Source organism: Podarcis muralis, chromosome 7 (genome assembly GCF_964188315.1).
Source record: "Podarcis muralis chromosome 7, rPodMur119.hap1.1, whole genome shotgun sequence".
NCBI lineage: Eukaryota > Metazoa > Chordata > Lepidosauria > Squamata > Lacertidae > Podarcis > Podarcis muralis.
Window position 1 is genome coordinate 58267547 of NC_135661.1, and position 26929 is coordinate 58294475.

Consider the following 26929-nt stretch of genomic DNA (forward strand, 5'->3'; position numbering starts at 1 on the left):
TAGAGCTCAGTTGCCTCTTTGTGGAGCCCTGAAAAGGAGTGCAAGCTGGCAAGACCTGAGCCCATTTCAGATGAGAGATGTAGAGCTATCAGTGAAGAAGAAATCTCAAGCCCCCCTTCCTTCCAACCCCACCCCTCACCATCCAAGTGTCCCTTCTAAAGCTGGGAAGAGAGTCTACACACCTGGAAGCCGTTCTCCCACTTCCGCCTTCCAAGCATGGATATCTCCGCATATGTCATCAAAACACTCCTTAAATATAGTACTTTGGTCAAATTGATCCCCAACAATATGATCTGTTCAGGCAATTCCAAGTTTTGAAGAACATAAGAAGAGCCTGCTGTTTCAGGCCAATGGCCCAGCCAGCCCAGCACCCTATTCTCACAGTGGCCAACCAGATGCCCCAATGGGAAACCTGCAAGCAGGATTTGAGCACAAGAGCCCTCTTCCCTCCTGTGGTTTCCAGCACCTGGCATTTAGAGGCATTTACTGCCTCAAACAATGGAGTCATATCATATAATCATCATGGCTAGTAGCTATCAATAGATTTTTCCTCCATGAATTAGTCTACTTCATCCTCACATCCTTGTGGGAGGAAGGTTTATTGATTTGTTTCATCTTTGCTCTTGTTTTTATTATGTACTTTGGGGGGGGGGGTGTTTCTGTGAACTCTTGTGAGATCTGCCCCGACAGCAGTATACAATTTAATAAATCAATTTTAAAAATTAAATAACATGGAAGGGAGGCAACTGGGTTTACTTTCAGGCAACCTGTTTATTTATTGAGAATTTTGTCCCCTTTTTTGTACAACATATGTAGCAGGTTAAACAACACTGGCTTATTTATAAAACTAAATTCTGATTTGTTTGTGGGGAGGTTATACAACGTCTCATCAAGCATTTGGTATCCCACACTTCCCAGTGCATTATCCTGTCACTTTCCGTACGGCAAAAACTTCAGGGGGGGGGGTATTTTATTTTTATTTTTTGGAGCAGGGGAGCAAGTTGGCTGCCCAAGAGCACCAAATTAGATTTAATTGTACAACAAGAATTTGCCAGCATGTGATTGAAACCCACACAGAAATAGTGACAATGAAGCTTCCAAAGCCCCATGCATGTAGAACTTACCAAGCTCCAAATTCCCTCCATTCTGACCACTGGAGCATCCTTGGATCTGAACTTTGAGCAGGTACCATTTTTAGCTTTTAAGCTCCCCCCCCCCCTTTGCTGGGGTGGGCGGCATGGCCTTCTCAATGTGCTTGCTCTGGAAGCCTAGAGATGCTCATGTGAGATTTCGCAGCAACTTGGATGGCCCTGCAAAATCTCAAGGGAGCATCCCAGAACCCATGCACTGAGCACCCGCCCCCCAGCAAGGCAGAGAGCTGAAAATGTCTTTCCATGCTGGGAAATGCCAGTCAGAAAGAGCTTCCAAGATTGTTTGCATTTAATTTGCGTAATTTCAACCAGGCAGCCTTCAATCACATAAGGTTGAAATCCCTCTAGTTAAAGGGACGTAAGGTGTTGTCATATTGTAATGAAGCCTAGATACTATTTTCTACTGCTCAGCTCAGCTGCTTCGAGCATGGTGCTGATAATGCCAAGGTCATGGGTTCGATCCCCATATGGGCCACCTGTGTATTCCTGCATTGCAGGGGTTGGATTAGATGACTCTGGGAGTCTCTTCCAACTCTACAATTCCATCATTCTATCATTTTAATAGAAATAAGTTAATCTTTGACCTGTTGCAAGCACTGAAGGATGCCAAAGACAGGGACCTAGAATACGTTCCATCTTTCATCACCCCCCACCCACCCCTCCCGGGTCTCATGGCTCTTTAAGAAGTCCTCCATGCCAAACTGATGTCCCTCTAGCTTTGGCAGAAGCTGCCCTGCTGTTCAGCATTCTGTGGCCGACTCCTTCCCCCAAGCAAGTTGCAATTTGGGAGCTTTCTGGGGCAGCACAACAACAGCTCTGAGGCTAAGGAGAGCTTGCAGGGAGCCCAACACACAATTCCGAATCAATTTTATCAAGTGAGTCTCTTGACGATTTTTCATAATCATCTGCACACTTCAGTTTTATTTTATTTTATATACTCCTGATCCCCCTTGCTAACAGAGCAGGGTCAGTGGGCAGTACCTCCCCCTTGGGGGCTGTGGGATTATCTGGGGGGGGGCCACTCCTGGAGGTGTAAATGACTATCAGACTATCACTGGATCTGTTGACTGAATTAAACAAAATGGTTTTAATTGGATTTTGAATAAATGTGCAATTAATTGTGACTGCTTTGAATTTTATTGCGCTGTTATCTTCCTTTGTGGGTCATGCAAACTATTATGTTTTTTAATAGCGTATGGTAAGGGGCACTGGGGATGAGTTTATGGAACCAAGAGGGCAGTGGCCCCAAAAAGTTTGGGGGCCACTAGTCTAAATCCTAATAGATCTTGCTGGGCTGCACAGTCAGGCCCAGTCACACCTTTCTGCCCCCCCCCCCCACCTCCCGAAGATCACCCATGCGGCTGTCTCTGCTCTGACAGGTTTCTGAGCCATCTCTGCCTGACAGCAAAGGTGTTGAAGATTGCCACACCGCCTGCACATTGCAAAGCCCCTATAAAGCTGTGAAGGTTGGGGAAGTTGAGGCAGGGGCTGCCTCTCCCAGCCCTGCGTGGCATGTGCGTGTGAGTGTGCCAGCCACACAGTTCCTTCCTTCCTGAGAGACACTGTTGGGCAGATAACGCCTTTGGAGAAGCATTTTGCAATTACCTTGCCGAGAGGGCGAGAGAGAGAAGCGGAGTAACGGCAGTCCTTGAGCTGGGAAGCAGAAATTTGTGTGTTTCCCCCACTCTCTCTTTACAAACTTATTCAGGGGACGCAGCACATTGGCAGGGGATTCCACTCCAATCTCCAGCGTCGCCATTTCCCAGAATGAACAGAGAGTCAGTGGAAAATAAGCAGAGGTAAGTTCTGGGGATCCCAGATATTTTTTATTTTTTAATTGCTTGCCACTCAATGCATGGGGCCATGTGCTCAGTTGTGTTGCCAGATTATGACTGTGTTTTGCCCTGTCCAGGGTCTGCTGTCTTAAAGAATGTCATCCTAAATATGTACTGGGGCTCATGGGGCATTATTACCCCTTCTTCCTCTGTTAGGTGGTAGTTGTGTGTGCCAGTCGGGGAAGGGTTCCCACTCACTCTGTTGTGGGTGAGAATGCCCAGCCAAAGAAGAGTGGCCAGCTGGCATTTCGGTGCTGGGTAATGCCGACATGTAGAGCTAAACATTGTACCGGGAGATAGTTGGAACTCTGCTCCAGATATGTGGGACACAGGACAGCTCTGCTTGTGATGGAAATGTCTCCAGAATGAAGTTGTGGGGTAGAGATCAGAAAAATGGTCTTGCTAGGTCACAGAACTGTCTAGGCAAGACCCCTCAGCACTCACAAGTAAGGCTTGAGGGGATGACCATTTCCCCCTTTGTCCCCATTGTCTGGCATTAAGGCAGAGTGCCCCAGCACATGGAGGTTCTATTTAGTCTCCATGTCTAATAGGGAATAAAAGTGGGACCTCCAACCGAATGTTGGAGTGTACCTCCTTTGCCCCCAAACAGGAGTTTGATTGCTGTTAAATCCTACACTCGCATTGTGTCGGGAACAGAGAGAGGCCAGTGCTGTATCTAGCGCTTGCTCAGGAGCAGAAGAGGAAAACACACAACTAGCAAAGACAAAAATGGCAGGAAAGCAGCAAGCATGCCCTGGACAGATCACTTATTCCCACCAGTGAGGGATTTTGCCAATGGGATGAGGGAGGAATTTGATTCCGTTCTCACTTAAAGGCGAAGCTCCCTAATTCACCCTTTACGAAATGAAGCTGTCCTTTGAAATGGGCACTTCTCCGTATCTTGCAATGTCATTCTCCAGCCAAGTAATGTGTGCAAAAATGCATATTCTGGGATAAAATACACTGAAATGTATATATCAGTGAAAATAACAGACAGAAATGCATGCTATAATAAGGGGGATTTTTTTGCAAAAATGTGTAGATTGGGGAAAACCATGTGCACATTAGGAGAAATTCACACTAAAGTGCTGGCGTATTTTCACGAGGACATTTTTTATTTAAAAAACCCAAATCACAAACTGATGCGTGGAAAATTTAGAGAACTGAACTCAAGACACTGAGATTAACCGAAACTGACTGACTTGCCCCTCTGTAGATGCCACCCACCCGTGAAGGGAGCCAATGACTGCTCACAACATCAGCCACCATTCCAGAAACCAGCCACTTATCATGGATGTGGGGTACCTAAGCAATTAGGCCAATCAGACCTGGCATTAAAGAATGAGTGGTGGCCTGTGGGTTTTGCCTCTTTTGAAGTATGCAAGAGTTGTTATTTAAGAGTGGTGATCCTAGCCTACCGGCCCACAGGACTACTAAGTATAGGGCCCTAACACACGCACCAAGTCACAACTCAGATTTCTATCAGCCTCCCCTAGCCGTGAGCTAGCCTTATGCCTGTGAAGTTGCCACAACCCTGTGCCCTATCCTTGGCATTCAGACATGCACCTGTTGCTGGAAGAACTAGCCATTGATTCTGATGTACCCATCACAGCAGCTGAGCTTGGGGCACTTTAGATTCTTCTTCTGAGTTCTATGACAGCGCAATTTAGTTTTGCTACAAGCGTCAACAGATACAGGTGTCGGGGATCTGACAATAGCAGGCTCAGAATGTGATGCAGGATTGGTGCGGATGCTGTAGAAGTGTCCTTGTTTTCTCCCAAAATGTTCAAACTACGTATCTTCAAATAAACTAAATTGTGCAAAGCACCTGATGCTCTCTATCATCTAAAGCTAATTAAATCCAGCAGCACAGTGCCTGGAACTTTTCTCCACTCAAAGAAGTGAGGAGCTCAGAGCAGTTGTTTTTCTGCTATAACTAATGTAAAAAAGATAAATGGAGCAGAGAGTTGTAGACTTGAGGCATAGCATGACAATCCCTAATTTGCCTGTCAGCGCACCAGGGGTGGCCTTCAGAACTATCCCGATATCAGTGATTCATCTCATTGTTTTCGTCTAGCCTTTCCCCCCCCCCCCCTTTGTTCTCACCAAGAAGGTGAGCATGTGTCTGGCCTCCCTCACCGCCCCAGAAACGTCACAGGGGACCCACACAATTAAATGCCACACACACAAATTTCTGCATATAGTAAACTAGCAGGTCAGGAAGAAGCCTAGCCCAGAAGCCCTTCTCTCTGACAGACGGGGGGTTACAAATCTACAAGGCCTGCTTCAACAAAGGCATTAGTACCCTGCTTTCCATCCCAGGCTCAGTTCTGCAGCAGCAACAGGGAATTCCTCTGAGAATGTGAAGAGTGCCTTTCCCTTGCTAACCAGACACAACCCTCCCACACCTGGGATTGAGAGACAAAGGTCACATCCATGCCATACATTTATAGCGCACTTATACTACTTTAACTGTCATTACTTTCCCCACCCTCAAAGAAACCTGAGAGCAGAAGTATTTAATGGGGCTGGGAACTGTACGTCTGTAAAGGGTCCCCTAACAACTCTCAGGGACGTGGGTGGCGCTGTGGGTTAAACCACAGAGCCTAGGGCTTGCCGATCAGAATGTCGGTGGTTCGAATCCCCACGATGGGGTGAGCTCCCGTTGCTCGGTCCCTGCTCCTGCCAACCTAGTAGCTCGAAAGCACGTCAAAGTGCAAGTAGACAAATAGGTACTGCTCTGGCGGGAAGGTAAACGGTGTTTCCGTGCGCTGCTCTGGTTTGCCAGAAGTGGCTTAGTCATGCTGGCCACATGACCCAGAAGCTGTACGCCGGCTCCCTCGGCCAATAAAGCGAGATGAGCGCCGCAACCCCAGAGTCGGTCACGACTGGACCTAATGGTCAGGGGTCCCTTTACCTTTACCTTTAACAACTCTCAGCACCTTTAATAAATGACATTTCCCAGGATTCTTTGGAATAAGCCATGACTGTTAAAGTGGTATAAAGGTGCTTAAAATGTGTGGTGCAGATGTGAATGTAAAATAGAGGCAATCTCCAAAAGAAAGCGGAAAGGGTAGTGGAGAACATTAGCTCCCCACCAGGAAGGTGTGTGTGTTGCATTGGTTATGTAACACCTGCCTTGGATTCACTTGACCAACAGCGAATCAACACCTGCCCCTTCTTACACAACAGCTCTCCTCCGGTGCTGATGCCGACATCTGAACCAGACTTGCAAACTGCCTTTCAGATTCAGTATTGATATCAAGGGTGGCGTAAAACAAGGCTGCATTTTAGCCCCACTCCTACTTGATCTCTGCATAAATGACATCGTTCAGGAGCTCTCTTCTCCCTTTCCGCACACACAGCTCGATTTCTGCAGATGGTTTGGCTCCTGTTTCATTCCCCCAAGTAGGTGCGAGATTATTATTTTCCAAATCTGGAACTTATGGCAATCAGGGAGGTTAATTTGCTCATTATATTTACTAAATTGGTGGTGTGCATCAAAAGGCATACACAGCATAAGCGGTTGTATAATTGAACAGTGTTGTCCACTTAAGTACTTTGGCTTTATCTCTCTGTGGCGCATTTATTTTGAGGTGGTTAAAAATTCACCTGCCTGGTCATTGCAGGGCTAGAAAGACACTTTATTATACTTCAGACCACCATTCATTTGAATCAATATTAACAGTTTCTGCTGCTCAAACTGTATCCTGCTTGTTGTATAGTACAGCTATCTGGGGGCAGCTCTGGCAGAGATTAATTGGATAGCATCCAAAATAAGGCTGTGTACAAATAATAATAATAATAATAATAATAATAATAATAATAATAATAATAATTTATTATCTATACCCCGCCCATCTGACTGGGTTTCCCCAACCACTCTGGGCAGTTTCCAACAAAGATTAAAAATACATTAAAATTAAAAATACATTAACATGACGTTAGCTGCAATCCCTGTTGTTACATGCCACCCCAATCTCCAAATAGTAAGAGGTTTTTATTGTCGGATTGACCTTCTGACAATTCTGGAAAGAAGATTCCTGCATTGGACTAGATGATCCTCATGGTCCATTCTGATTTTATGTTGCTGCTGCTGCTGTTGTTGTTTTAAAAAAAGAGGGACAAAAGAATGCATGGATAAGCCCTGAGTCCCACTCAGAGGAGACCCACTGAAATCAATGCACCCATATTTATCACGTTCATAAATTTCAAAGGCTCTACTCAGAGTAGAACTGACATTGGCTACAACCCTCTGTCAGCATTTTAGTGCAAATTTATCCTGATATGCACATTTTTGTATGTAGTCTTGACTAATTTACACATTTGCAAGCACTTTCTCCAAAAATAATGCGAGCTTATGCTGTTTTCACTAGCGCATGCATCTTTTTGCACACTTTTCCCTAATAAATGTATTTTGGTAAACATTGACCAGTTGAAGAAAAGCTTCACAAAATCTGGATAAGTGAAAATTTTGAAGTTTCTCCTAAAATATGTATTTTTATACACATTGGCTAGAGAACTGCATCTATATTTATTTGCTTGTGGGGTGTTCATATGCCGTCTTGTTATTAATTTGTTCATCCAGCACTTTTCAATACACTTCCCTAACGACACATACACAAAAACCCGTTTGACTATATCTGGCTTTCTTTAATTGTAAACTATTGATCATGAGAGTTGCTAGCACACAGAAACGACAACTTTTCTAACACAGTTGGATAAATGTCACACTGCTTATGTCAATCTTAAGGATTAACAAAACTTTGCAACTGCATTGTCTCATGACAGCCTCTGCGTCTTCTGTTCCTCCTGTGTCCCAAAGATGGGACACAGACCTTCTAAAGCCAGGTCATGGATATTTTTGGCATGCCTGAAACCAAACGCAGAGGGCGCAGAGCAGCCCAGAACATTGCCTAGCAGGTGCTAATGCCTCGTGATAATCCTCTTTGTGCAATGCAAAAGGTGGTGAAATTCTAACTGCACACCTTCTTATTAGATGTGTCCCCTTCCTCCAAGGTAAATCCCACCTAGGTTTAGGACTGGCAGCATTTATTGCCAATTGCGTGAGGTGAAAACATCCCCCTCCCCCGCCATAGTGTCATGAAGGGATTTCGAAGTTCTAAGTGCCTGAAAGTGTTTCTCTCTGGATTCCAGGTGATGCCTGAACCCTGAGCAACACCATGGCAAGCCCTAAGAAGCCCTGGTCCAGGGGGCAAATGATGCTGCTTCTGGGATGCTCTGCCTGCTTCTTTCTGCTTCCAGGAGGTAAGTTGCCATTCTGCTGTCTAGATGGGGCCAGTCTGGGACATAATCGAACGACAGGTGATGTGCAGCTGATTCCTTTTTTTTCCCCATTTAATGGAATCATAGAATTTTTCTTACAGCAAAATACAAAAAAAGTTTAACTTTTTTTAAAAGGCCGCAGGCTGCTTGACAAACAGCAGTATACTAAACAATATACTGCATGAGCACAGAATTATAAAATTGTAGGGTTGGAAGGGACCCCCAAGTTCCTGTAATGCAGGAATCACACGTAAATAATCCAACCTCTCATTAAAAATCTTCAAGGCAAGAGAGTCTACCACTTTCCAAGGAAGTCATACAAAATATTAAAAAGGGGTACTTAAATACAATTCATCATAATACTTAACAGTACAGTGGTACCTCAGGTTAAGTACTTAATTCACTCCGGAGGCCCATTCTTAACCTGAAACTGTTCTTAACCTGAAGCACCATTTTAGCTAATGGGGCCTTCTGCTGCCGCTGCGCCGCCGGAGCACGATTTCTGTTCTCATCCTGAAGCAAAGTTCTTAACCCCAAATACTATTTCTGGGTTAGCAGAGTCTGTAACCTGAAGCGTATGTAACCTGAAGCGTATGTAACCTGAGGTACCACTGTATAGAATAAACAACTGTGTCAAAGTATTCACAACTGCATGTGCCACCAACCACAAACAGCTGTAGTAGTGCGTTTTGCCACAGCTGCAGCAACAGGTGGATTTGTGAGGCCTCCTTCCCTGAGGTTTGGTGAGAGCCATGTTGCTCTCCCAAGCCTATGTGTTGCATAGTGGTTAGAGCGTCAGACTAGGACCTGGGAGATAAGGGTTCCAGTCCCCATTTGGCCATGAACCTTACTTGGTGGCCTTGGGTCAGTCACTGCCTCTCTCAGCCTAACCAACCTCACGGGGTTGTTGTGAGGATAAACCAGGGAGGAGAAGAACTACATAAGCCGCCTTGAGATTCCTTGGAGGAAAGGTGGGATTCAGATGGGATAAATCAATAAGCCTTTCTCTCCTTGCCCAGCAGGATCCTTGGCCTGCAGCAGCATCACCACAGACTCCCCAGTGGTTCTCTTGGGAGCAACAGCAAGAGCTTCTTGCACCATCTGGAGAAGCTCCTGCCTCATCCAAGACGATGAAGAAATCCAGATGATGTGGAAACTGGACGAAGAGTTCCTGACAGGGACCCAGTACAGTTTACACAGTGGGGTAGAAGTCTCCAACATCACCATCGGGCCCATCAATGAGACCGTGACCACTTTGAGCTGCTATGTAAAGAGGAAACAGAAGCCACAGATGATGAAGGTCATCCAGATTCGTGCAGGATGTAAGTGCACCCTGGTGTTGCAGAGCAAGGGACTTGGGGCAGGAGGCATCTTTGATATACGTGGGCATTCATTTTAACAAAAGAATCAAGGTGGTTTACAATGATAAAAGCAGTAAAATCAAGATCGGTGCAAAACTTCCAAAAGGCAACAGCAAAAAAAAAAATCCTCGTTAACAAGGGAATCCCGGAAAAGTTCACTGGGGTAAAACCTCTGCACTAAAAGGAGAACTACTTGAAAATGATTTACAGATGGTATTTAACTCCAAGTAGGCTTGCTAAGATGTATAGGACTGAATCAGATGTGCTGGAGATGCAAAGACGTAGAGGGAACGTTCTTTCATATGCGGTGGGCTTGTAGAAGGGTAAAAGAGTGTTGGGAAATGATCCATAATGAATTGGAAAAAATGTGTAAAAGTACTTTCCCCAAAAAAAACCCAGAATCCTTCCTGTTGGGAATAATTCAGACTTAAATTCCCAGGTGCCAAAAAAGGTTATTTATGTATGCCACTACTGCAGCCCGTGTTCTGTTAGCCCCAAAATGGAAAACAAACGAGGTCCCAACCAAAAAAGAATGGCAACTTAAGTTGACAGAATATGCGCAGTTTGCAGACTTAACATATAGAATAAGCGAACAAGAAGAACATATGTTTAGAGAAGATTGGAAAACATTTATTGAATTAATGGGAAATAACTGTGTACAGCTGAAAACGCTGGCAACATTAAGATAAATTCAACAGCGTAATTAAGTTTTGATGGATGTAATAATGGAATACTGAATGGTATAGCTTTTGTAAAATATGCAGGGATTTATGATATGTAGAATGAACCATGGAAAGAGAAGAAGGGAAGTCATTGATATCTTAAGCATGTAAAAATGAGTACCGGTACTTTAAATTGTAAAACAGAAAATTTAATAAAAATTATAAAGAAGAAGCAAGGGGGGCCAGGAGTACCTCTCTTCAGAAGCTGACCTAGATCAGAAGCAGCACAACCCCCCAAAGGGCCTGCGTCTTCTCTGATGGTGGGTCTTTTGAAGTAGAACTAAGTGTTTATTGTCAGGAGGTAGGGACATTTCTTGAGCTATTCTAGTCCCAGAGTATTTAAGATTTAAAAAGTCAAAACCAGCACCTTTAATTGAACCCAGATGCCAATTGGTAACAAGCCTGGCCCTACCAAGAGGCAGAGTGAGGTGACAAACCCTGGTGAGTGAGGCATCGGAGATGAAAGTGGTATGTGCCCCCACGGTCTGCTGTCCACAGGTGGGGTGGCAGGCATTGTCCCATTGCTTGTGTTGAAGGAAGACTTGGCTGCCTGTCAGGTCAGCTTCAACATGTGGATCGGGCCCCTTTGCCTCAGGCAGCAAAAGATCTTGGGCTGAGCCTGACTGGTAGCCTGTAAAGTTGGCAAAGGATCTACTGTGATGTGATCCACTCTATCATCTCTCTAGTCAAAACTCTGGCAAGCAACCATATTCTTCTTGCGGAAACCATTGCAAATGAGACTGCAGTGTGTCCCAAGCAGATAGTTCCACAGGGCTTTAGTAAATGAGACAAGCTGTATTCTTCAGGTGAAGGGAGAAATTTCCAGGGTCCCTAACTGATCTGCCCTGGATGACAATTCCTTTCTGATAGAGCCAGAATGAATATTTAAAAAATGGGGAACATTTCTAATCTTTTACCAGCCAAGTTTTGCATTTTATTTTTCCCCATAGCATTCCAGTGCTTTAGATTTATTGGCATCTGTTGATTGCTATGCTTTTGGTAGGTATCAAATATGTAATTTTATAAACTGCCTCATCTCAAGTGCTGCTACTGGGAAAAGAAATGTTGTTTGTCTGAAATTCCATTGCATGTCCACTGTGAAATATCAGAGACAAATCTCAAACACAGAATTCAAATGTCATTGGGTGGCAGATGCAGATCTCAGTTCAGCCCCACTGAATGCAGGGATGCAATTCATCTCCTTCTCTTCTTCTGACCCCCTTTCCCGCCATTCAGATCCTCCAGCACAACCCCAAAACCTCACCTGCGTTATGAATGTCACCACGAAGAACCTCACGTGCCGGTGGGACCCTGGGCAAGACAGCTTCCTCCCAGTCAGTGTGGCCCTGAAGGGATCCCGGTAAGGAAATAGAATTTTTATTAAGAGTGTGGAGTGGGGGAAGTGGGGGAACTTTGTCTCCCACATTCTGACTACTTAGAGGGTCTGTAAAATTTGGCAGTTTTGTACCTCCTTGAACTGAGTCATCCAGCACAAGCACATTAAGGCACCGATTTGTGGAGCTCAGTGCCCCATATCACCCACCCCTGTGCATGGTGGGACCACAGAGAAGTCAAAAGTAATTCCTCCTCTGACAGCCACTGACTGACTGCTCTCTTGGTGTTCCAGGAATCAGGGAGTGTGTGAGGTCCCCACAGAGGCCGTCCCTGCAAGCTGCACCCCACTGCCTGGGCAGAACTCCTGCACCATCGGCCGAGAGAACCTCCTGCTCTACCACCCCATGATTTTCTGGCTGTCGGTGAACAACGCCCTGGGAGAAGTGGACTCTGAGCCGCTGTGTGCAGACCCCATCGATTTAGGTGTGTGGAGGCAGAGGCAGCGGAGTCTTCCCTGACTTTGCACCTTTTTGCAGCACTTCTGCCTGAGGTGGGGAGTTTGGAAATGAAAGATGCAAATGCTAGCTGAGGCTTGCCATAGATGAAAAGCCTGGCTGGATCAGACCTTCAAGATCAGACTTTAACTCACACACCACTGCCCTTGTCTTAGCTTTTTGCCCTGCACTTCTCATTTCAGCCAAGCTGGACCCCCCAACCATCCACGCCATGCAGTCCATCCCCGAGGAGACTGACTGCATATCTGTCATGTGGGAAGCAGGGAGAGACAGCGAGCACATGCACCAGTTATGTGACTTGAGCTACCAGGCAGAGGGCGACCAGGAGTGGAAGCTGGTGAGTATTGTTATGTATTCAGTGATCTGTGTTTGCCTGAGCTTGAGTCTGGACTAAGGATTCTGAGCCCCTGTTTTCTGATTCGATACATGATGTCCAGTCATGGAACATTTCAGGATTTGGGCCTCTGCCATTGGCCCTTGAACTCTGAGTCGTGATTCACAGCTTAGAAGTTTGGACAGCCAATCACGTTGGGAGTGGGAGTGGCCCAGGCTTTCAGGAATGTATATAAGCAGTTGCTTTGCCCCTGTTTCCCAGTTATGTAGTTCAGTAAAGGTTATTGCTGTTATTGCTGTGTCTTGCCTCATGGGAACCCACCTACACTTCAAGTATCTCTTCTGAACAGGGAGCCTGGAGATTGAAGCAGGCCTCCCCCTGCTGCACACACACCCAGCTCCATTGCTGAAGGGGTTTCCTAGCTCTCATTCAAGGGCAGCTTTTTGATGCAAGAGAAAGCGCACCCCCAACCCCCAGGACGCGCTTGGCTTTCCTGTTAGCCCCTTGGTGACTGTTTTATTTACTCATTTATTCCCATATTTACCAACCCGAAAGTGCAATAACAGGGTATTACTTCATACTGTATGCTAAGCAAACAAACCATAAATAATCAGAGAAAGAAATGCTGGCACATCAATATAAATCAAGGCATATTTCCCAAGCTGACGTGGATGGCGGATGCTGAGCTTCTAAGAAGCATAGGAAATAAAGTCCCACCAGGTGACACAGAAGTGTTCTGAATCCTTCAGCCCCCTGCAAACATGCAAATATATGAATTCCATAAGTTCTTATACCAAAAATACAAATGTAGATTTCTCAGGGTTTTCCATTGCTGGGTGCTTGGATCCTAGCTGCTGGTAGCATCCATGCCAAAAGTTATTTGTGCAGCATGTTTTCATGTTGTCCCTCCACATATTCAGTAATGATAGTTGTGGGGAGACCTGAACAGATGATTTAATAATTTTAGGTATTTCTTGATATGCTTGAGACCAGAATAATGACAAGATGGAAGAATACCTGTTCTCCTTCGCGCCTGTCCTGTGTCACATCCATCATCCCTAAAACACACACACAGCACCTGGTCCCTTATCTTCACACTTCTTTCCCAGGCTGTTCCCTGGCAACCAGCAAGCCAGGGGCTCATCAGCTTCGTGTTAGCCCTGCCAGCTTCTGTTGCTGCTTTTTCTTTTGCTCCAGTGGTAGCCCTGCTGTTCAAATAAGCAAATGTGCAACTGAGCTATTTTTCCTCCAGGTCAGCTCAACCACAATTAGCTACGATGGGTCATCCTGCCAAGCACAGCCTGGTTTGGGGCTTGCAGTGGTCCAGTTCCCCTGTTACTGGAGCATCAAGGGTGCAAGTCACTCCTCTTTGCTGGTGATCTCTTACCATACTTTACCAGTGATGTCTGAGGCAGCCTTTGCCAATCAGATGCCCTCCAGATGTTCCAGACTACAACTCTCATCAACACTAGCTAAGGCAGCCATTCTAGACTGCAACCATCATCAGCCCAAGAAAATGGAGTCGTTATGGACTATAATTCTCATCAGCCCAGCCAGCATGGCTGTGCTAGCCAAGGGCAAAGAGTTGGTGAAGGCTGGGCTCTGAACACAGGGGTCAAGGAGAAATTCTATTCCATTCACATTGAAAGCCAAATCTATTAAATTTACACTTTCTGAAATGATATGAGAACTTTGAAATTTGCACATATCCGGATTTTGTGATGCAGTTCTCCGATCGACCATTGTTTACCAAAATGCATTTATTAGGGGAAAGTGTTAATTAGAAAGAATATATTAGTGAAAACAACAAATAAAAATGCTTTATTTTAGGGAGAAGTGCTTACAAAGTATGTACATTACTCAAAACTGCAGACAGAAAGTGGGTTTAGTAGGATAAATTTTCACTCTAACATAAGGTTACCAGATTTTTTTTCAGTGAATCCAGGGACACTTTTCAACTTCAGTTGAAAGGGATGGATTTTGTCAGGGGACTGATTTGTAAATCCAGGGACTGTCCCTGGGAAACGGGGACATCTGGTAACCTTACTCTAACACTTAAGGATTTCCAAAAAGGATTTTTTCTTCAAAGGCACAGATTGCTGGAGATCTGCATTCAGATTGGGAAAATGAGAAAGGGAGAGAAGTGAACCTGGCAGATCCTTCCGTCCCTACACCCGAGGGGCCAATGGCACAGCAGCCTTGGACGATTGGCTGTTAATCTTTGTAGAATTGTAGAGGTGGAAGGGGCCCACCCAGTCCAAGCCCCTGCAATACAGGAATCACAGCTCATTCTCATTCTCGCTTTTCGCCCCCCAGGTCCACAATATCACCAACCCCACCTGGGAAAGGCAGGAAGTGTGGCGTGTGCGGCACTGCGGCTTCCTCTTTGGGACCCTCTACCACTTCCAGATGCGCTGCCAGAGATTTGGTGGAGCCGGCTACTGGAGTGACTGGAGTCCAATGGTGAACTTCACCACCCATGAGAAAGGTGGGCGGAACGGAGGGGCAGTTTCTTCCGAAATCCTGTGGCCCTGTTGTCAAGGGGGAAGCAGGGCAGGGGGCTAGTCCAGAGCCCCTCCTAAGCTCTGAACTGAGATGCTCATCCAAATAAGAAACCAGGGGTTCCTCTGTTCCCTGTGCTGTTGAAGGGTTTTGAGTGAGCCAGGAGGAGTTGCTGGGAGGCAGCCTCAGAACCGATCTGGCCTCAAACCATGCAGGATGAGGAGGGAAAGAGTTTATCCGCCAACGCTTTCGTACAGCTGTTCTGTTCAAGAGCAGTTTCAAAAATAAAAGGACCGCCAAGATACCTCCAGCAACAACCGTTGAAAAACAACAGGCTACCTTTTTTCCTTCGGGCTGACGGAAACAAAATGGAAGTCAGGGGTGTCATGAAAGGCAGCACCCAGGAAAGGATCACTTTCCACCACATGTGTAAAAAAAACCCAGCCACCCACACAAGGCAGTTCAGTGTACCCACAGTCAGGCAACCTGCAATTTTGTATTATTATTGTTATTAATAATAATATCCTGCCCTTTTGTCAGATCAGTACTCAAGGCACAAATTAAAACAACACAGATAAAATACGGAAGGCTAAAAACATAACAAAAGATAAGTTTAATTACTTTCGAACAATTATCTTCCATATGTTTTTAGACTTCCGTATTTTATCTGTGTTGTTTTAATTTGTGCCTTGAGTACTGATCCGACAAAAGGGCAGGATATTATTATTATTAATAATACCAATAATTAATAGAATTAATACAATATAAAAAACCAGCTCTGTTAAAATACAGATAATAAAACAGCACAGCAGTATTAAAAGCTATTGAAAAATAGTCAGTTCCCAAAGGCCTATTGGAATACAAAGGTCTTCAGCTGCCAGGAGAAGGACTACAAGGAAGAAGCCAGTCTAGCATCTCTTGAGAAGGAGTTTGAGAGTCTGGGAGCAACCACCAAGAAGCCCCTCTCCCACGTCCCCACCAAGTGTGCCTATGATGGTGTTGGGACTAAGAGAAAGGTCTCCCCCAAAGATCTCAGAACCCAGGGAAGGTTTGTATGGGAGAATATAGTCCTTCAGACAGCCTGGGCCTATACTGAATTTTCTTCCCATGGATGGGAAAGTCCAAATTTAGCAGTGGTGGGAGTGTGGGCTGCCACTTTAATGAGGATACGGTGTGGACCCTACCACAACAAAAACAAGAGAGACACAAGCAACTTCAAATTCACATTAAACTCCAGTGTAGATGGACCCAAAGCCTCTTTTTCTCTTCCAGCACCTTCAGGAGAGCTTGATGCCTGGTGGAAAGTGAAGACCAGGGAGGCAGAGGCAAGAACGGAAGTGCAGCTGTTGTGGAAGGTGAGGGGCGGGGGACCACATTGCAGACCTCAAGGCCAACCAACCTCCCGCAACCTGGTGCCTTCCAGGTGTTTTGGACTACTACTCACATCAGCTCCAATCTGACCATTCCAAAACATCTGGAGGGCACCAGCTTGTGCAAGGCAAGAAGCCCTCATGAGATCTGTGTCTTGCAGTCTTAGGAGGCATCGTCATAAGGTGCAAGAGGCTAATCCAGGGTCTTCTGCTCCCACCCATGTTGGATATAATGTGCACTTTTGATTCACTCATTAAGCAAGCAACCCCTTACAGTAAAGTGGGCAATCAAGAAATGTTGGGAGATTCAGGTCAGATAAATGAAAGGACTTCGTCACGCAGCTAAACATAGTTAAACTATGCAACTCGCTGCCACAGGATGCAGTGATGGCCACCAAATTGAATGGCTTTAAAAGAGGATTAGACTATTAGCCATGATGACTCTGCTCTGCCTCCACAGTTGGAGGCAGCAATGCTTCTGAATACTGGGAACCACAGGAGGGGAGAGGGCTCTTGGGCTTGAATCCTGCTTGCGGGTTTCCCACTGTGGCATCTGGCTGGCCACTGTGAGAAAAAGATTCTGGACTAGATGGGCCATGGGCCTTCTTATGTTTTTCTGTTCTTATTGTGCAGCCAATGAAACCCAATGAGGCCCATGGGAAAATCTTGGGTTACATGGCCACCCTCAGCACCCGGCGGCACAGCGGGGAGCCATCACCGCTGTGCAACACCTCTGAGACGTGCTGCACTTTCTCACTTCCACTTGGAACCCAGAAGATTTATCTCATGGCCTACAACGCCAGAGGCTCATCTCAGCCCACTGAAGTCTACTTGTCTGAGAAGAAAGGTAGGAGCCTCCTCAACCTGGGGACAGTTCTCCTGCAAAGAGTCACTTCTACACACCTCTTGCAATACATTCACTGTCTCAAGAATATGAGCGTATTCACTGCCAGCTGCAGGATTTTTGGGTTTCCCTCTCCACAAGACTCGGGGCTTGATTTTTCTGTGTGCCACAGGTTTCTGGTTTTTTTTTCCATCCTGGATATTTATCGCTATTCTACTGCTTGCCATCCACACTAGTGGATGCAACTTGATCGAGGGTATCAGGGTGGGTGTGCAAGCCCCTCACCTCAATTACTCCTCTCTCTCTCTCCATTCGTTATCTTCTCTTTGGAAAACACACACAGGTATTTCTGTACCTATCCAAAGATTTTCCAAAGATAAGTACAGGATGGGAGAAATGGGCAAAAGGGGGCTGTGCTTTGGATTTTCAAAATTTTTAAAAAGCTTATACTGAGGTCTTGCATAGGTCTTCCACCACTAAGGCACAGCAATGATAAAGAGGTCAATTGCCATCTCCAAGTACACATATGTACTGTGTGGAGATCGTATAGAATCACAGAACTGTAGAGTTGGAAGGGAGCCAAAGGGTCATTTAGTCTAACCTTCTGCAACGCAGGAGTCACAGCTGACAGATAGCCGTCCAACCGCTGCTTAAAACCTCCAACAAAGGACAGTCTGCCGCCTTTCTGACCGTGAGAGCTGTTTGAAAGTGGAACAAACTAGAATCACAGAATCGTAGAATTGTAAAGTCAAATGGGATCTGATAATCATCTAGTCCAGGGGTCTGCAACCCGCGGCTCCGGAGCCGCATGTGGCTCTTTTACACCTTTGCCGCGGCTCCGGGGCGGATACTAGCGAGGGGAGGAGGTGCATTGTGCGCCCCGACACTCCCCACTGTGGTGGGCGCTGTACTGGCTGTGACGTCGCATGGGGGCGGTGCGTGCGTTAGTCACGCACCATCCCGACGTCACCTTCCCGCCCGCTGTCAGATCGCGGCTCCGGAGATATATTTGTTTTAAATGTCACAATGGTTTTGCGGCTCCCAGTTGTTTTTTCTCTTCGGAAACGGGTCCAAGTGGCTCTTTTTGTCTTAAAGGTTGCAGACCCCTGATCTAGTCCAACCCCCTGCCATTTCAGGAATCACAGCTGAAGAATCCAAGACGTCTAACCTCTGCTTAAAATCCTCCAGTGAAGGAGAGTCCACCACCTTCCGAGGGAGTCTCCTTTCGCTGGAGGCTTTTAAGCAGAGGTTGGATGGCCATCTGTCAGAGGTTCTTAAGCTGTGATTCTGACATTGCAGGAGGCTGGACTAATGACCCTTGGGGTCATTTTCATCACTCTGATTCTATGATCCCCCCCCCATCACCAGTTTGCCTTCCTATGCTCTCTTGCCTATAATTCTAACCATCTCCCTTGCATCTTCTGATACTGTCCGTAGGTCAACCCGTGCCCAAGTTCCAGGCCTCCCCTCACAATGAGACAAGCATCTGGGTGCACTGGGATCTCCCAGCGACAGCAGCCAGGGGCTACATCATCGAGTGGCACACCATGACCTCGGTGGAAGACTCATCCGACGGCAACCATGGTCACAACAACATGGGATGGACCAAAGTGCATAGTGGCACCGTCACACATGCTCTGATCCAAGGTGAGAGGGAGAGAGAGGGCTGGAACCCTTTCATCCATTGGAAGAGCTGCTTGGGACACAAAGGAGGGATGCCCGTTAGTGGGGTAGGACAGCTGAGAGTCCCACCACACTCTTTCCTGTGAAATGGGTACATATCATCCTAGATTGTTCTTCAGGGCCAGTCACAAGCTCACCTTCTGATGTTCTGGCTCCCATTCTCACATCCACAGACAACCTTCCCCTTCTCTCTTTCAGAAAATGTGAAACCTTTTCAACGCTACAACATCTCCATCTACCCACTCTACAGGGACAGAGTGGGGATGCCCCAGTGTTTGGAAGTTTACACCAGGCAGAAAGGTATGGCCTCCCCCTGCTTCTGCTCAGCTGCCACCATCTGGGGATGCGCAGTCTTATTTAGATGCATAAAACTATCTTCCTTCCAACAAAACTGTCTTCGTCCGGCATCTTGGGAAGCATCCAGACTGATGTGGGTAGTTGCAGGGGGAAGGTTCTTTTCTGCAGCTTGTAATTGATACAATAATAGTGCATTAGTGGTGGATTTAAGCTGGACCATCCACACACCATTCTGCTTTATTAGTTGTGCTGCAGAGCTTGACCAGTGTTACCATATTATTGCCGTCTGGAGGCAGAGGGGAACTCTTGCACTATTGTGCAACAAAAGCCAGACAAGCCCCACCCCCTGATATGCACTGATTGGAAACGAAGCAGTATGTCTGCCCTAAAGAGTATTGGAATCGCTTATAACTGCCCTGATACCATCATGAGAACACACAAATGCATCATAGGAAAGACATCTCCATAGGGTCCCCTTAGACTTGGAGGATTCCCCCCCCCCAGATATTCACGCCCCACAACTTAATTTCCAAAATTATAAATTCCCATGCTATCATTTGAGTTAACCCTAAACCTTTTTGGATGCCACTTCCTCTGATTGAGTTAGGGGGTACCTGTGGATGTACAGTGGTGCTGGAAAGATACTCTGCACATGTTCAGGCACTATCTTTCTGAGATGTAGAGCTAAGAGCAGCTTCCAGGGATGACTCCTAGCAAGCCTTGGTCCAGATTGCCTTTCTCAGGGTGGATTCACACCATGTGATTAAAGCACACCCAATGTGCCTTTAAAGTGCCTAACTTCTCCCCCCAAAATCCTGGGAACTGGAGTCTTCCCCTCCCTCACAGAACTGGGACTCAAACTACCATTCTCATGATTCTTTGGGGAAAGCCATGTGCTTCAAAACTATGCTGTGGATCTGCCCTAATAAAACCCATCAGTCCACCTGCAGCCTCCTGGTGACCCTGGTCTGCTGGTGGCAATAGTAATAACCCCCCTTTTTCCCCTCTGCAGCTCCAGCTGACACCCCCAAACTCCACCCAGGGAGTATCAGTAAGTCCACAGCTCAGCTTCACTGGGAACCCATCCCGGTTGAAAAACGGCATGGCTTCATCACCAACTATACCATTTTCTGGAATGGCACCAATGAGGACCTGAAAAGTGAGTCACACCCATACATTCAGCCCCTCCCAGTTGTGTCACTTCAAATCCCCCCAGCAAAGGGTGGGAGGACTCTGAATTGCCCGGCCAGTGGACAAGGAGAGCTCAAGTTGGGCTGGAAGAAAGGATCTGCCTTGCTGCACAGATGGCTGGGTGTCTAACTTCACCTCTGGTCAACAGGCCTGGAGGTGTAGTGGATTTCTTCAACAGCCCCACCATTATGATGTTTAAGACAACTTTACGTGGGGCTTATTCACACTTACCTGTCCTCTGCTCTTTCTAGGCATGCTCCGCATTTTAAAGCTCCATGTCCAAAGGCCCCTGTTTTTTGTTTTCGCTCTGGAGCTACTATTGTTGGCTCCGAGTGAGTGCTAAAGAGCAGGTTTTTGTGGGAAAGCTCTGGGGGGCAGGGGATGCTCAGACACAGAGCTTTTAAACACAGGCCTGTGCCTGGAATGAGTGGGGCAAGAGATAAGTGTGGATAATTCCTTGGTCATAGCAGCAGCCTCTGGAAAACCCACAGAAGTGGAGTCCACCAGCCTGTAAATTACCCAGGCTTATACCGAGGCTTTCCGTTACCTTACCTTAGCTTTATGCATGCGTAGAAATTAAGTCACTTTGGGCTCATGCACACTTCTGTTTGTTTCTAGTCATGTATTTGATAGGTTCTGGTTTTGTTTTGTTTTGTTGTCCTGCCACTTTCCTCAGAAAAGCCCACTTTTTACTGCTCAGTTGGAACAAACGCTGATTGGGTTTGCTGCAGATCGGCGTTCGTTCTGATTCAGCAATAAACAGCGGGTTTTCATGGGGAAAGCAGCAAGACAAAAAAAAAAAAAAGAAACCTCTTGGACCCCTGGCTAGAAATCTCCAGACAAATGGAAGAAATTGCGGGGGGAACAGAAGTGTGGGTGAACCAGTTCTTGGAGGAAAAGAGTGCCTGGATCGTGAGAGCTGGATGTCTGATTCAGTGAAGAACAGGGTGCCTACTTACTATCGGGCTACGTACCTCAAGAGTGAGATTTTCCCGCACAATCTTTTTGAAGGGTCTCTGCCTTCGCCGCCGCGGCAAGACCCGATTTTCACGGAGCGGGTTCCTCTCAGTCAGAGGAACTCCGCCATTGCCGATGGTGCTTACCCGGAAGTCTCCAATCTTGACACTTTATACAGTCCGAGCAAGCAGATTCTCCTCACTACATCCTTTCACAATCTCTTCTATGCCTTTCTATATCCCATCACATGTAGGCTGCCTATCAAAGCATATACTTCCACTGCATAGGGTTTCGTATAGTTTCTAAAACCTACTGGGCCAGAACAACATGAGTCGTGTTGGTAAAATTTACGGTGACACCAGCTTTCATAGGCTAGACTAGAGGCCACATTGTCTGAAGCGTTGCCAGGTGGCCTTTTGTCAAATCTACCTACCCTCTGGCCTCAGAACCCCCTGCCTCAGCTACACATTCACCCCGGGGGGGCTAAACATGGCTGCCTTTTTCCTAGGTGCTGTCGTGAACTCTTCAGTCGACACCTTCACCATCGTGGGTCTCTGGCCTTCTAGAATGTACAAGGTGCACATCATGGCCTCAACAGTGGGTGGGAGCACCAACGGTACCATCCTCACGTTCTACACCAAGGCGATTGGTAAGGAGAACCATAGGACAGAGGGTGGGGCTGGGTACACGGGGGCAGTGGGCTGTCCCCATGCTCTGCCTCCACACTTGGGGGTTGCAATGCTTCTGAATACCAGTTGCTGGAAACCCCAGGAGGGGAGAGTGCCACATGTGAACTGGCTGCATTATAACGATCTGGCAGGCAAGCAGCCTGATAAGCAGCAAGGACTCTTCGTCAGTTTTATGTAAGTTTATTTACAAGAAAAACACATCCAGAACACAGCTTCCCACCTGCTCTCATTAACAGTAGTTGATCAGTCTAAATCATTGTCCCTTCCCCAACAGAAAGAATGCCAAAATCCCACCTATTTTCTCCTTCCCTTCCATTGTTCTCTGAGCTTCTCCAGTCTCCTAGTACGGGGACTGAATGGCTGACCTGTCTCCTCCCCACTCCCAGAAGACACAGCCTCAGACTCTGGCTTATCTGCTGGTTGCCTGGCAATGCTCTGGCCACCTTCTAACTCTTCCTCTCCTTGGGAGCTAACAGCATCTTCCCAGGGAAGGAGTGAGGCCGGACTGCCCTTTCTAGACTCTGACAGCCAGCTCTTATCTGCAGAGTCGGCCCCCTGCTCACTTAGCTCAATTTCTGAGGCTGACTCTTCTGCTGCACTCAGGGGGAACACATTCCTGACATGCATTGTGGCTCACATTGCAAGGCTGAACAAGTCCAAGTGCACCCCATCCTCCTCTCTCTCCTCCAGCCCCAAATGTGGAAGGTCCTCTTAACATGCCACCACTACCACCTGAGCTTACTCCTCTGTGATCTCTCTCTTCCAGATGACATGGACCTCCCCTTTGTCTACATGCTGATTGGACTCCTCTTGCTGGCAATTATTGTCCTGGTCATCTGTTTCCAGAAGAGCAAGAGGTGAGTGTTGGGAGGAGCTGCAGAACTCATCCTGCTTGTCATCTCTAAGAGCAGATGAGGAAACACAGTTGTTACCCAGAGGGCCTCAGATAGGAAGTGAGATATTTGCAGGAGGAGGAAAGGAAGAGGCCAGGGAGGAAAGGAAGAGGCATGTAAGTAGGGAAGAAGCAGGGAATGAGCATGAAAGCAAAGGACAAGAAGAAAGAATGAGTTGGGACTCGGAGTAGGGAGGGAAGGAACAGTCAATTTTAGTTATTTAGGTTTCTCATTTTCCCAATCTTAAGTTCAGTTCTCCACATTTTGCAGCAATTTGTAATTTTAAAAAATCCTCATTAAAATTCATCAGCATTTTAATATGAATTTCTCCTAACAAACATATTTTATATGTTTTACCATATTTTTCGCCCTATAGGACGCACCGGCCCATAGGACGCACCTAGTTTTTTGAGGGGGAAATCAAGGGGGGGAAATTTATTTTTCCCCCAGGTTTACGCAGCCATCCCCAAGCTAGAAGAGGGAGACGGAGCACTCCATCTCCCTCTTCTGCCTTCAGGGACAGCCTCTCTAGCCTCCGTGAGGCAGCGGCTTGCCCCGCTGTCCCCCGAGCTTATGGGGCTGGCGGGGGGGAGAAGTAAGCTTGCTTCTCCCCACCCCCCCGCCAACCTCCAGATCAGGTCGGGGAATAGCAGGGTGGCGGCGCTCTGCCTCCCCACTATCCCCCGAGCTTGTGGGGCTGGCGGGGGGGAGAAGTAAGCTTGCTTCTTCTCCCCCCCCCCCCCCGCCAGCCTACAGACCAGGTCGGGGAATAGCGGGGTGGCGGCGCTGCGCCTCCCCGCTATCCCCCGAGCTTGTGGGCTGCAGGCTGCTGCCTGCAAGCCTTGCGAGCCCGTGGGACCTCCCGCCGGGCTTGCAAGGCTTGCGGATAGCTTCCTGAAGCCTGGAGAGCGAGAGCGGTCGGTGCACACCGACCCCTCTCGCTCTCCAGGCTTCAGCGAAAGCCTGCATTGGCCCCATAGGACCCACACACATTTCCCCTTCATTTTTGGAGGGGGAAAAGTGCGTCCTATAGGGTGAAAAATACGGTATTTGTTTTATATGTTACATATTTTATATACTGTACTCTTTTGACTGATGTACACATTTGTGCAAGAATATAATGCACTTTTGTGAACATTGAGTGGATAACTACATCACAAAATTCAGATAAGTGTGGCTTTCAAAGGATGGTGATTTCCTGATTTCCTATGCAATTGATGTTGCTCTCCTATTTGGACTTCAAAGCATAGTGAGTATCAGGATTTGGGGAGGGAAAAGTGTGGGTCAACAGTAGTTGGAGAGGGTGGGACAATGGGGAATTAAAGGAGGAGCAATAAGCTGGGCCCTTAGTGGTTGAATGGGAATCAGGCTGACACAGCGAAAGCAATAACATCCTGCCTTTTGTGGGATGTCCAGCCAGCCTAAACACTTTCCTCCTGGGATGTTGAGTCTCACCAGATCTCTCTCTCTCTCGTGTGACCCACAGGATGAAAACCCAGTTCTGGCCCAGTGTCCCTGACCCAGCCAACAGCAGCCTTGGCAAATGGGCACCAGCCATTCTGCAAGAGGTAAATGTAGTGTGGGGGGTGGAGTCTCTTGGGCTTGGCCTGCTGCCCCTCCTATTCCTCCCCTACCTGCGCAGGCCTTTTGGAATACTGGCCCACATTTTACACACATCTCAGCTGCAGTGTGAGTCATGGGCAGGTGGCACGGCTGGGAACATGGGCAGCCCCTCTGTCCTGACCCACCCTGAGTTCTGCACATCACGAGCCCCACATCGCGTAGTAGCCACAGCTAGGTATCAGCACATACTGACCCCAAAGGTCAGCAGCCACAGGCCAGGGATGTTTAAGGACATGGGCCTCAGCTGTGCTTTGTTGGCTCAGGTCAGCCTTTGCCACCCTCCTGTCTTCAAGCTGAATTCGACCACAACGTCCATCAGCTGCAGCCATCCCTGGCACCAGCATCATATGGCTATGATGATGGGAGTGGAGGTCCAAAGGGTCCAGAGGGCACCAGGTTGGAGACAACTGGTCCAGATGAATACATGGATGAATCCAAGATTATTGGAGTTTTCTAGCTATGAGGACCAACACTGCAAAGCCTTCATGTTCAGAGACCATCTGATGCTGAGGCCTCACCGGGGATGGTTATTCCACCTCAAGGGATGATGGGCCTTTCCTCTCACCCAACAGGGGGGTGAGCTGCACTGTGGCCATTAGCTGTTAACTTGACCTACTGCCTTCTTTCCCAGGAGATCCTCCAGGCTCCAAAGTCGTGCGAGCTCAGCCCTGTTGTTGTTTCGGCCATCTTGGTGATTGAAGCGGATGAGAAGAAATGCCTTTCCTGTGGGAAGGGGGAGCCTGCTAAGGCCCTGGAGGATGGGTCAATGACAGCCTCCTTGGAATCTTATATGGCTAATGCTGAGACCACTTTGCCAAGCGGTGACCCAGCGCCAGCCTCTTACGTGAACAGCCCGGAGTCTGTCCAGTACGCAAAGGTGTTTGTGGACAGCTACTGCAGCCAACAGAAGGCCTCACCCAGTTTCTACATGCGCTCCAACTCCACGCAGCCCCTCCTAAGCGACAGGACGCCCAGCCCAAAGCCCTACGAGAACCTGTGGTTTCACAGCGACCATCCAAACAGAGAGCTTGACTACAGTTGTCAGGAGGATGCCGTTTTCCTGGACAGGGCCCTGTTAGATTTCCCATTGCTCCAGGGCCTCAAAATCGATGGGGATGAAGACCTGAGCAACTTCCGAAAACTGTAGAACCTGATTGACAGGGGGAGCATCAAACTGGAGCTGCTTGTGGCTTCTTGCATTCTTCTTCTCCTCCTTCACTGGAGGAAGCACTGAATTATTCCAGCCAAACATCCAGCCACCTAGATTTTGTGTCACCCTAGAGAGACTAAGAAAGTGGAGCGGATGTTGGGGTGGTGTTCCCTGAGTGATGCCTTTTGCTCCCCTTTAGGGGAAGGGGTGTATCTCAGGGGAAGAACATCTGCTTTGCATGCAGAAGGTCAGTATAAGGCAGCTTCCTCCATTTCAAACCAAGAAGAGACAGAACTGAAAGGAGCCCTGCCTTGGGTTCCTTCCCCTTTCCATAACTGTGGCCCCCTATTCAACCCCTGCTGATGACCTTGTGCTGCCCCCTGCTGCTGTGACCCTGGACCTGCATGGACGACCCACCTCCCACCTCAAGTCTACCAAGCACCTGCAAATGGAGACTCCCCTCTCTTTCCCATGTAGCACAGTCTCCACCGCTCAGAAAAACAGGGGCAGCCCATACCTAAAGGCAAACTCCCTGTGCTGGCCCCATTTCTGGGGACATCTGCCCCTGCTGTGCAAAGGTGTTGAGGAAAGAAGGAGCAGCCGTGGAGAAGCTGCAGAAAGCACAGTGCCAACTGGATGAGAGCCACAATCCAGAACCTCCCAAGGTGGGGAGGAGGGAAAGGAAGAGGCATGAGAAGAAGAGCAGCCCAAGAAACTCACAATCATTGTGAAGTTGCTCCTTTCTCATTGCATCAGTCAGCTTTGTTTGCCAAAAGCCATCGCAGTCGTCACAAAAATGCAAAAGATCAGGCCAGGGTACATGCTAGCATAAAGTCGTGTTGTGCAAAGGAAATACTGTGTTGCTCCTTCTGTAGCAGGAAACAAGGGTGCCCACAAAATGTCAATTTTTGCCTGAAAGGGTTTGGAGGGGAAACCAAGGAGCAGCTTGGAGAATTGAGAAGGGGAAACGGGTTTTCCCCTGTTTAGCACAGCCTGAGCAGGAAGTCAAAGGGGATGAATGTTCCCAGAAGTAGGGTTGGGAACGCCAGTTTTCTTCAACATGTTTATACCCACTGCTGCTGTTTATTTATCATGTATATGGAACATTGCAAATTAAAAGTGCTCCACAATTCTCCTTGTGTTTGTCATCGTTGTAATTCTTGCACTCTCCCCCTCCCGCAACACCCCTCA

The 26929-nt window shown here is 47.4% G+C and overlaps 1 protein-coding gene across 2 annotated transcripts; it reads left to right on the plus strand.

The window, feature by feature from the left end:
- The first annotated feature begins 1918 nt into the window (after window positions 1-1918).
- CSF3R (colony stimulating factor 3 receptor) lies at window positions 1919-26870 on the plus strand. 2 transcript variants are annotated; one of them, XM_028739210.2, is made up of 17 exons: window positions 1919-2026; window positions 2860-2950; window positions 8144-8254; window positions 9292-9594; window positions 11592-11715; window positions 11983-12173; window positions 12388-12542; window positions 14856-15027; window positions 16314-16396; window positions 17045-17258; window positions 18693-18902; window positions 19137-19238; window positions 20248-20394; window positions 21892-22032; window positions 22839-22929; window positions 24452-24533; window positions 25220-26870. In XM_028739210.2, the coding sequence occupies exons 3-17, from the start codon at window positions 8170-8172 to the stop codon at window positions 25733-25735; spliced, it is 2616 nt and encodes an 871-aa protein (XP_028595043.2). In that variant the 5' UTR covers window positions 1919-2026; window positions 2860-2950; window positions 8144-8169; the 3' UTR covers window positions 25736-26870. The 2 variants fall into 2 exon arrangements, with proteins under 2 accessions (XP_028595043.2, XP_028595044.2); XM_028739211.2 differs by lacking the exon at window positions 1919-2026 and having other exon boundaries at window positions 2551-2950; window positions 9295-9594.
- The last annotated feature ends 59 nt before the right edge of the window (window positions 26871-26929 follow it).

Excerpts from the sequence above, each read along its gene's own strand:
- CSF3R (XM_028739210.2), top strand. The coding sequence starts at position 8,170 with ATGGCAAGCCCTAAGAAGCCCTGGTCCAGGGGGCAAATGATGCTGCTT. Across the intron at positions 9,595-11,591 it reads CATCCAGATTCGTGCAGGAT|ATCCTCCAGCACAACCCCAA; the intron begins GTAAGTGCACCC and ends CCCGCCATTCAG. Across the intron at positions 17,259-18,692 it reads CTACTTGTCTGAGAAGAAAG|GTCAACCCGTGCCCAAGTTC; the intron begins GTAGGAGCCTCC and ends TACTGTCCGTAG.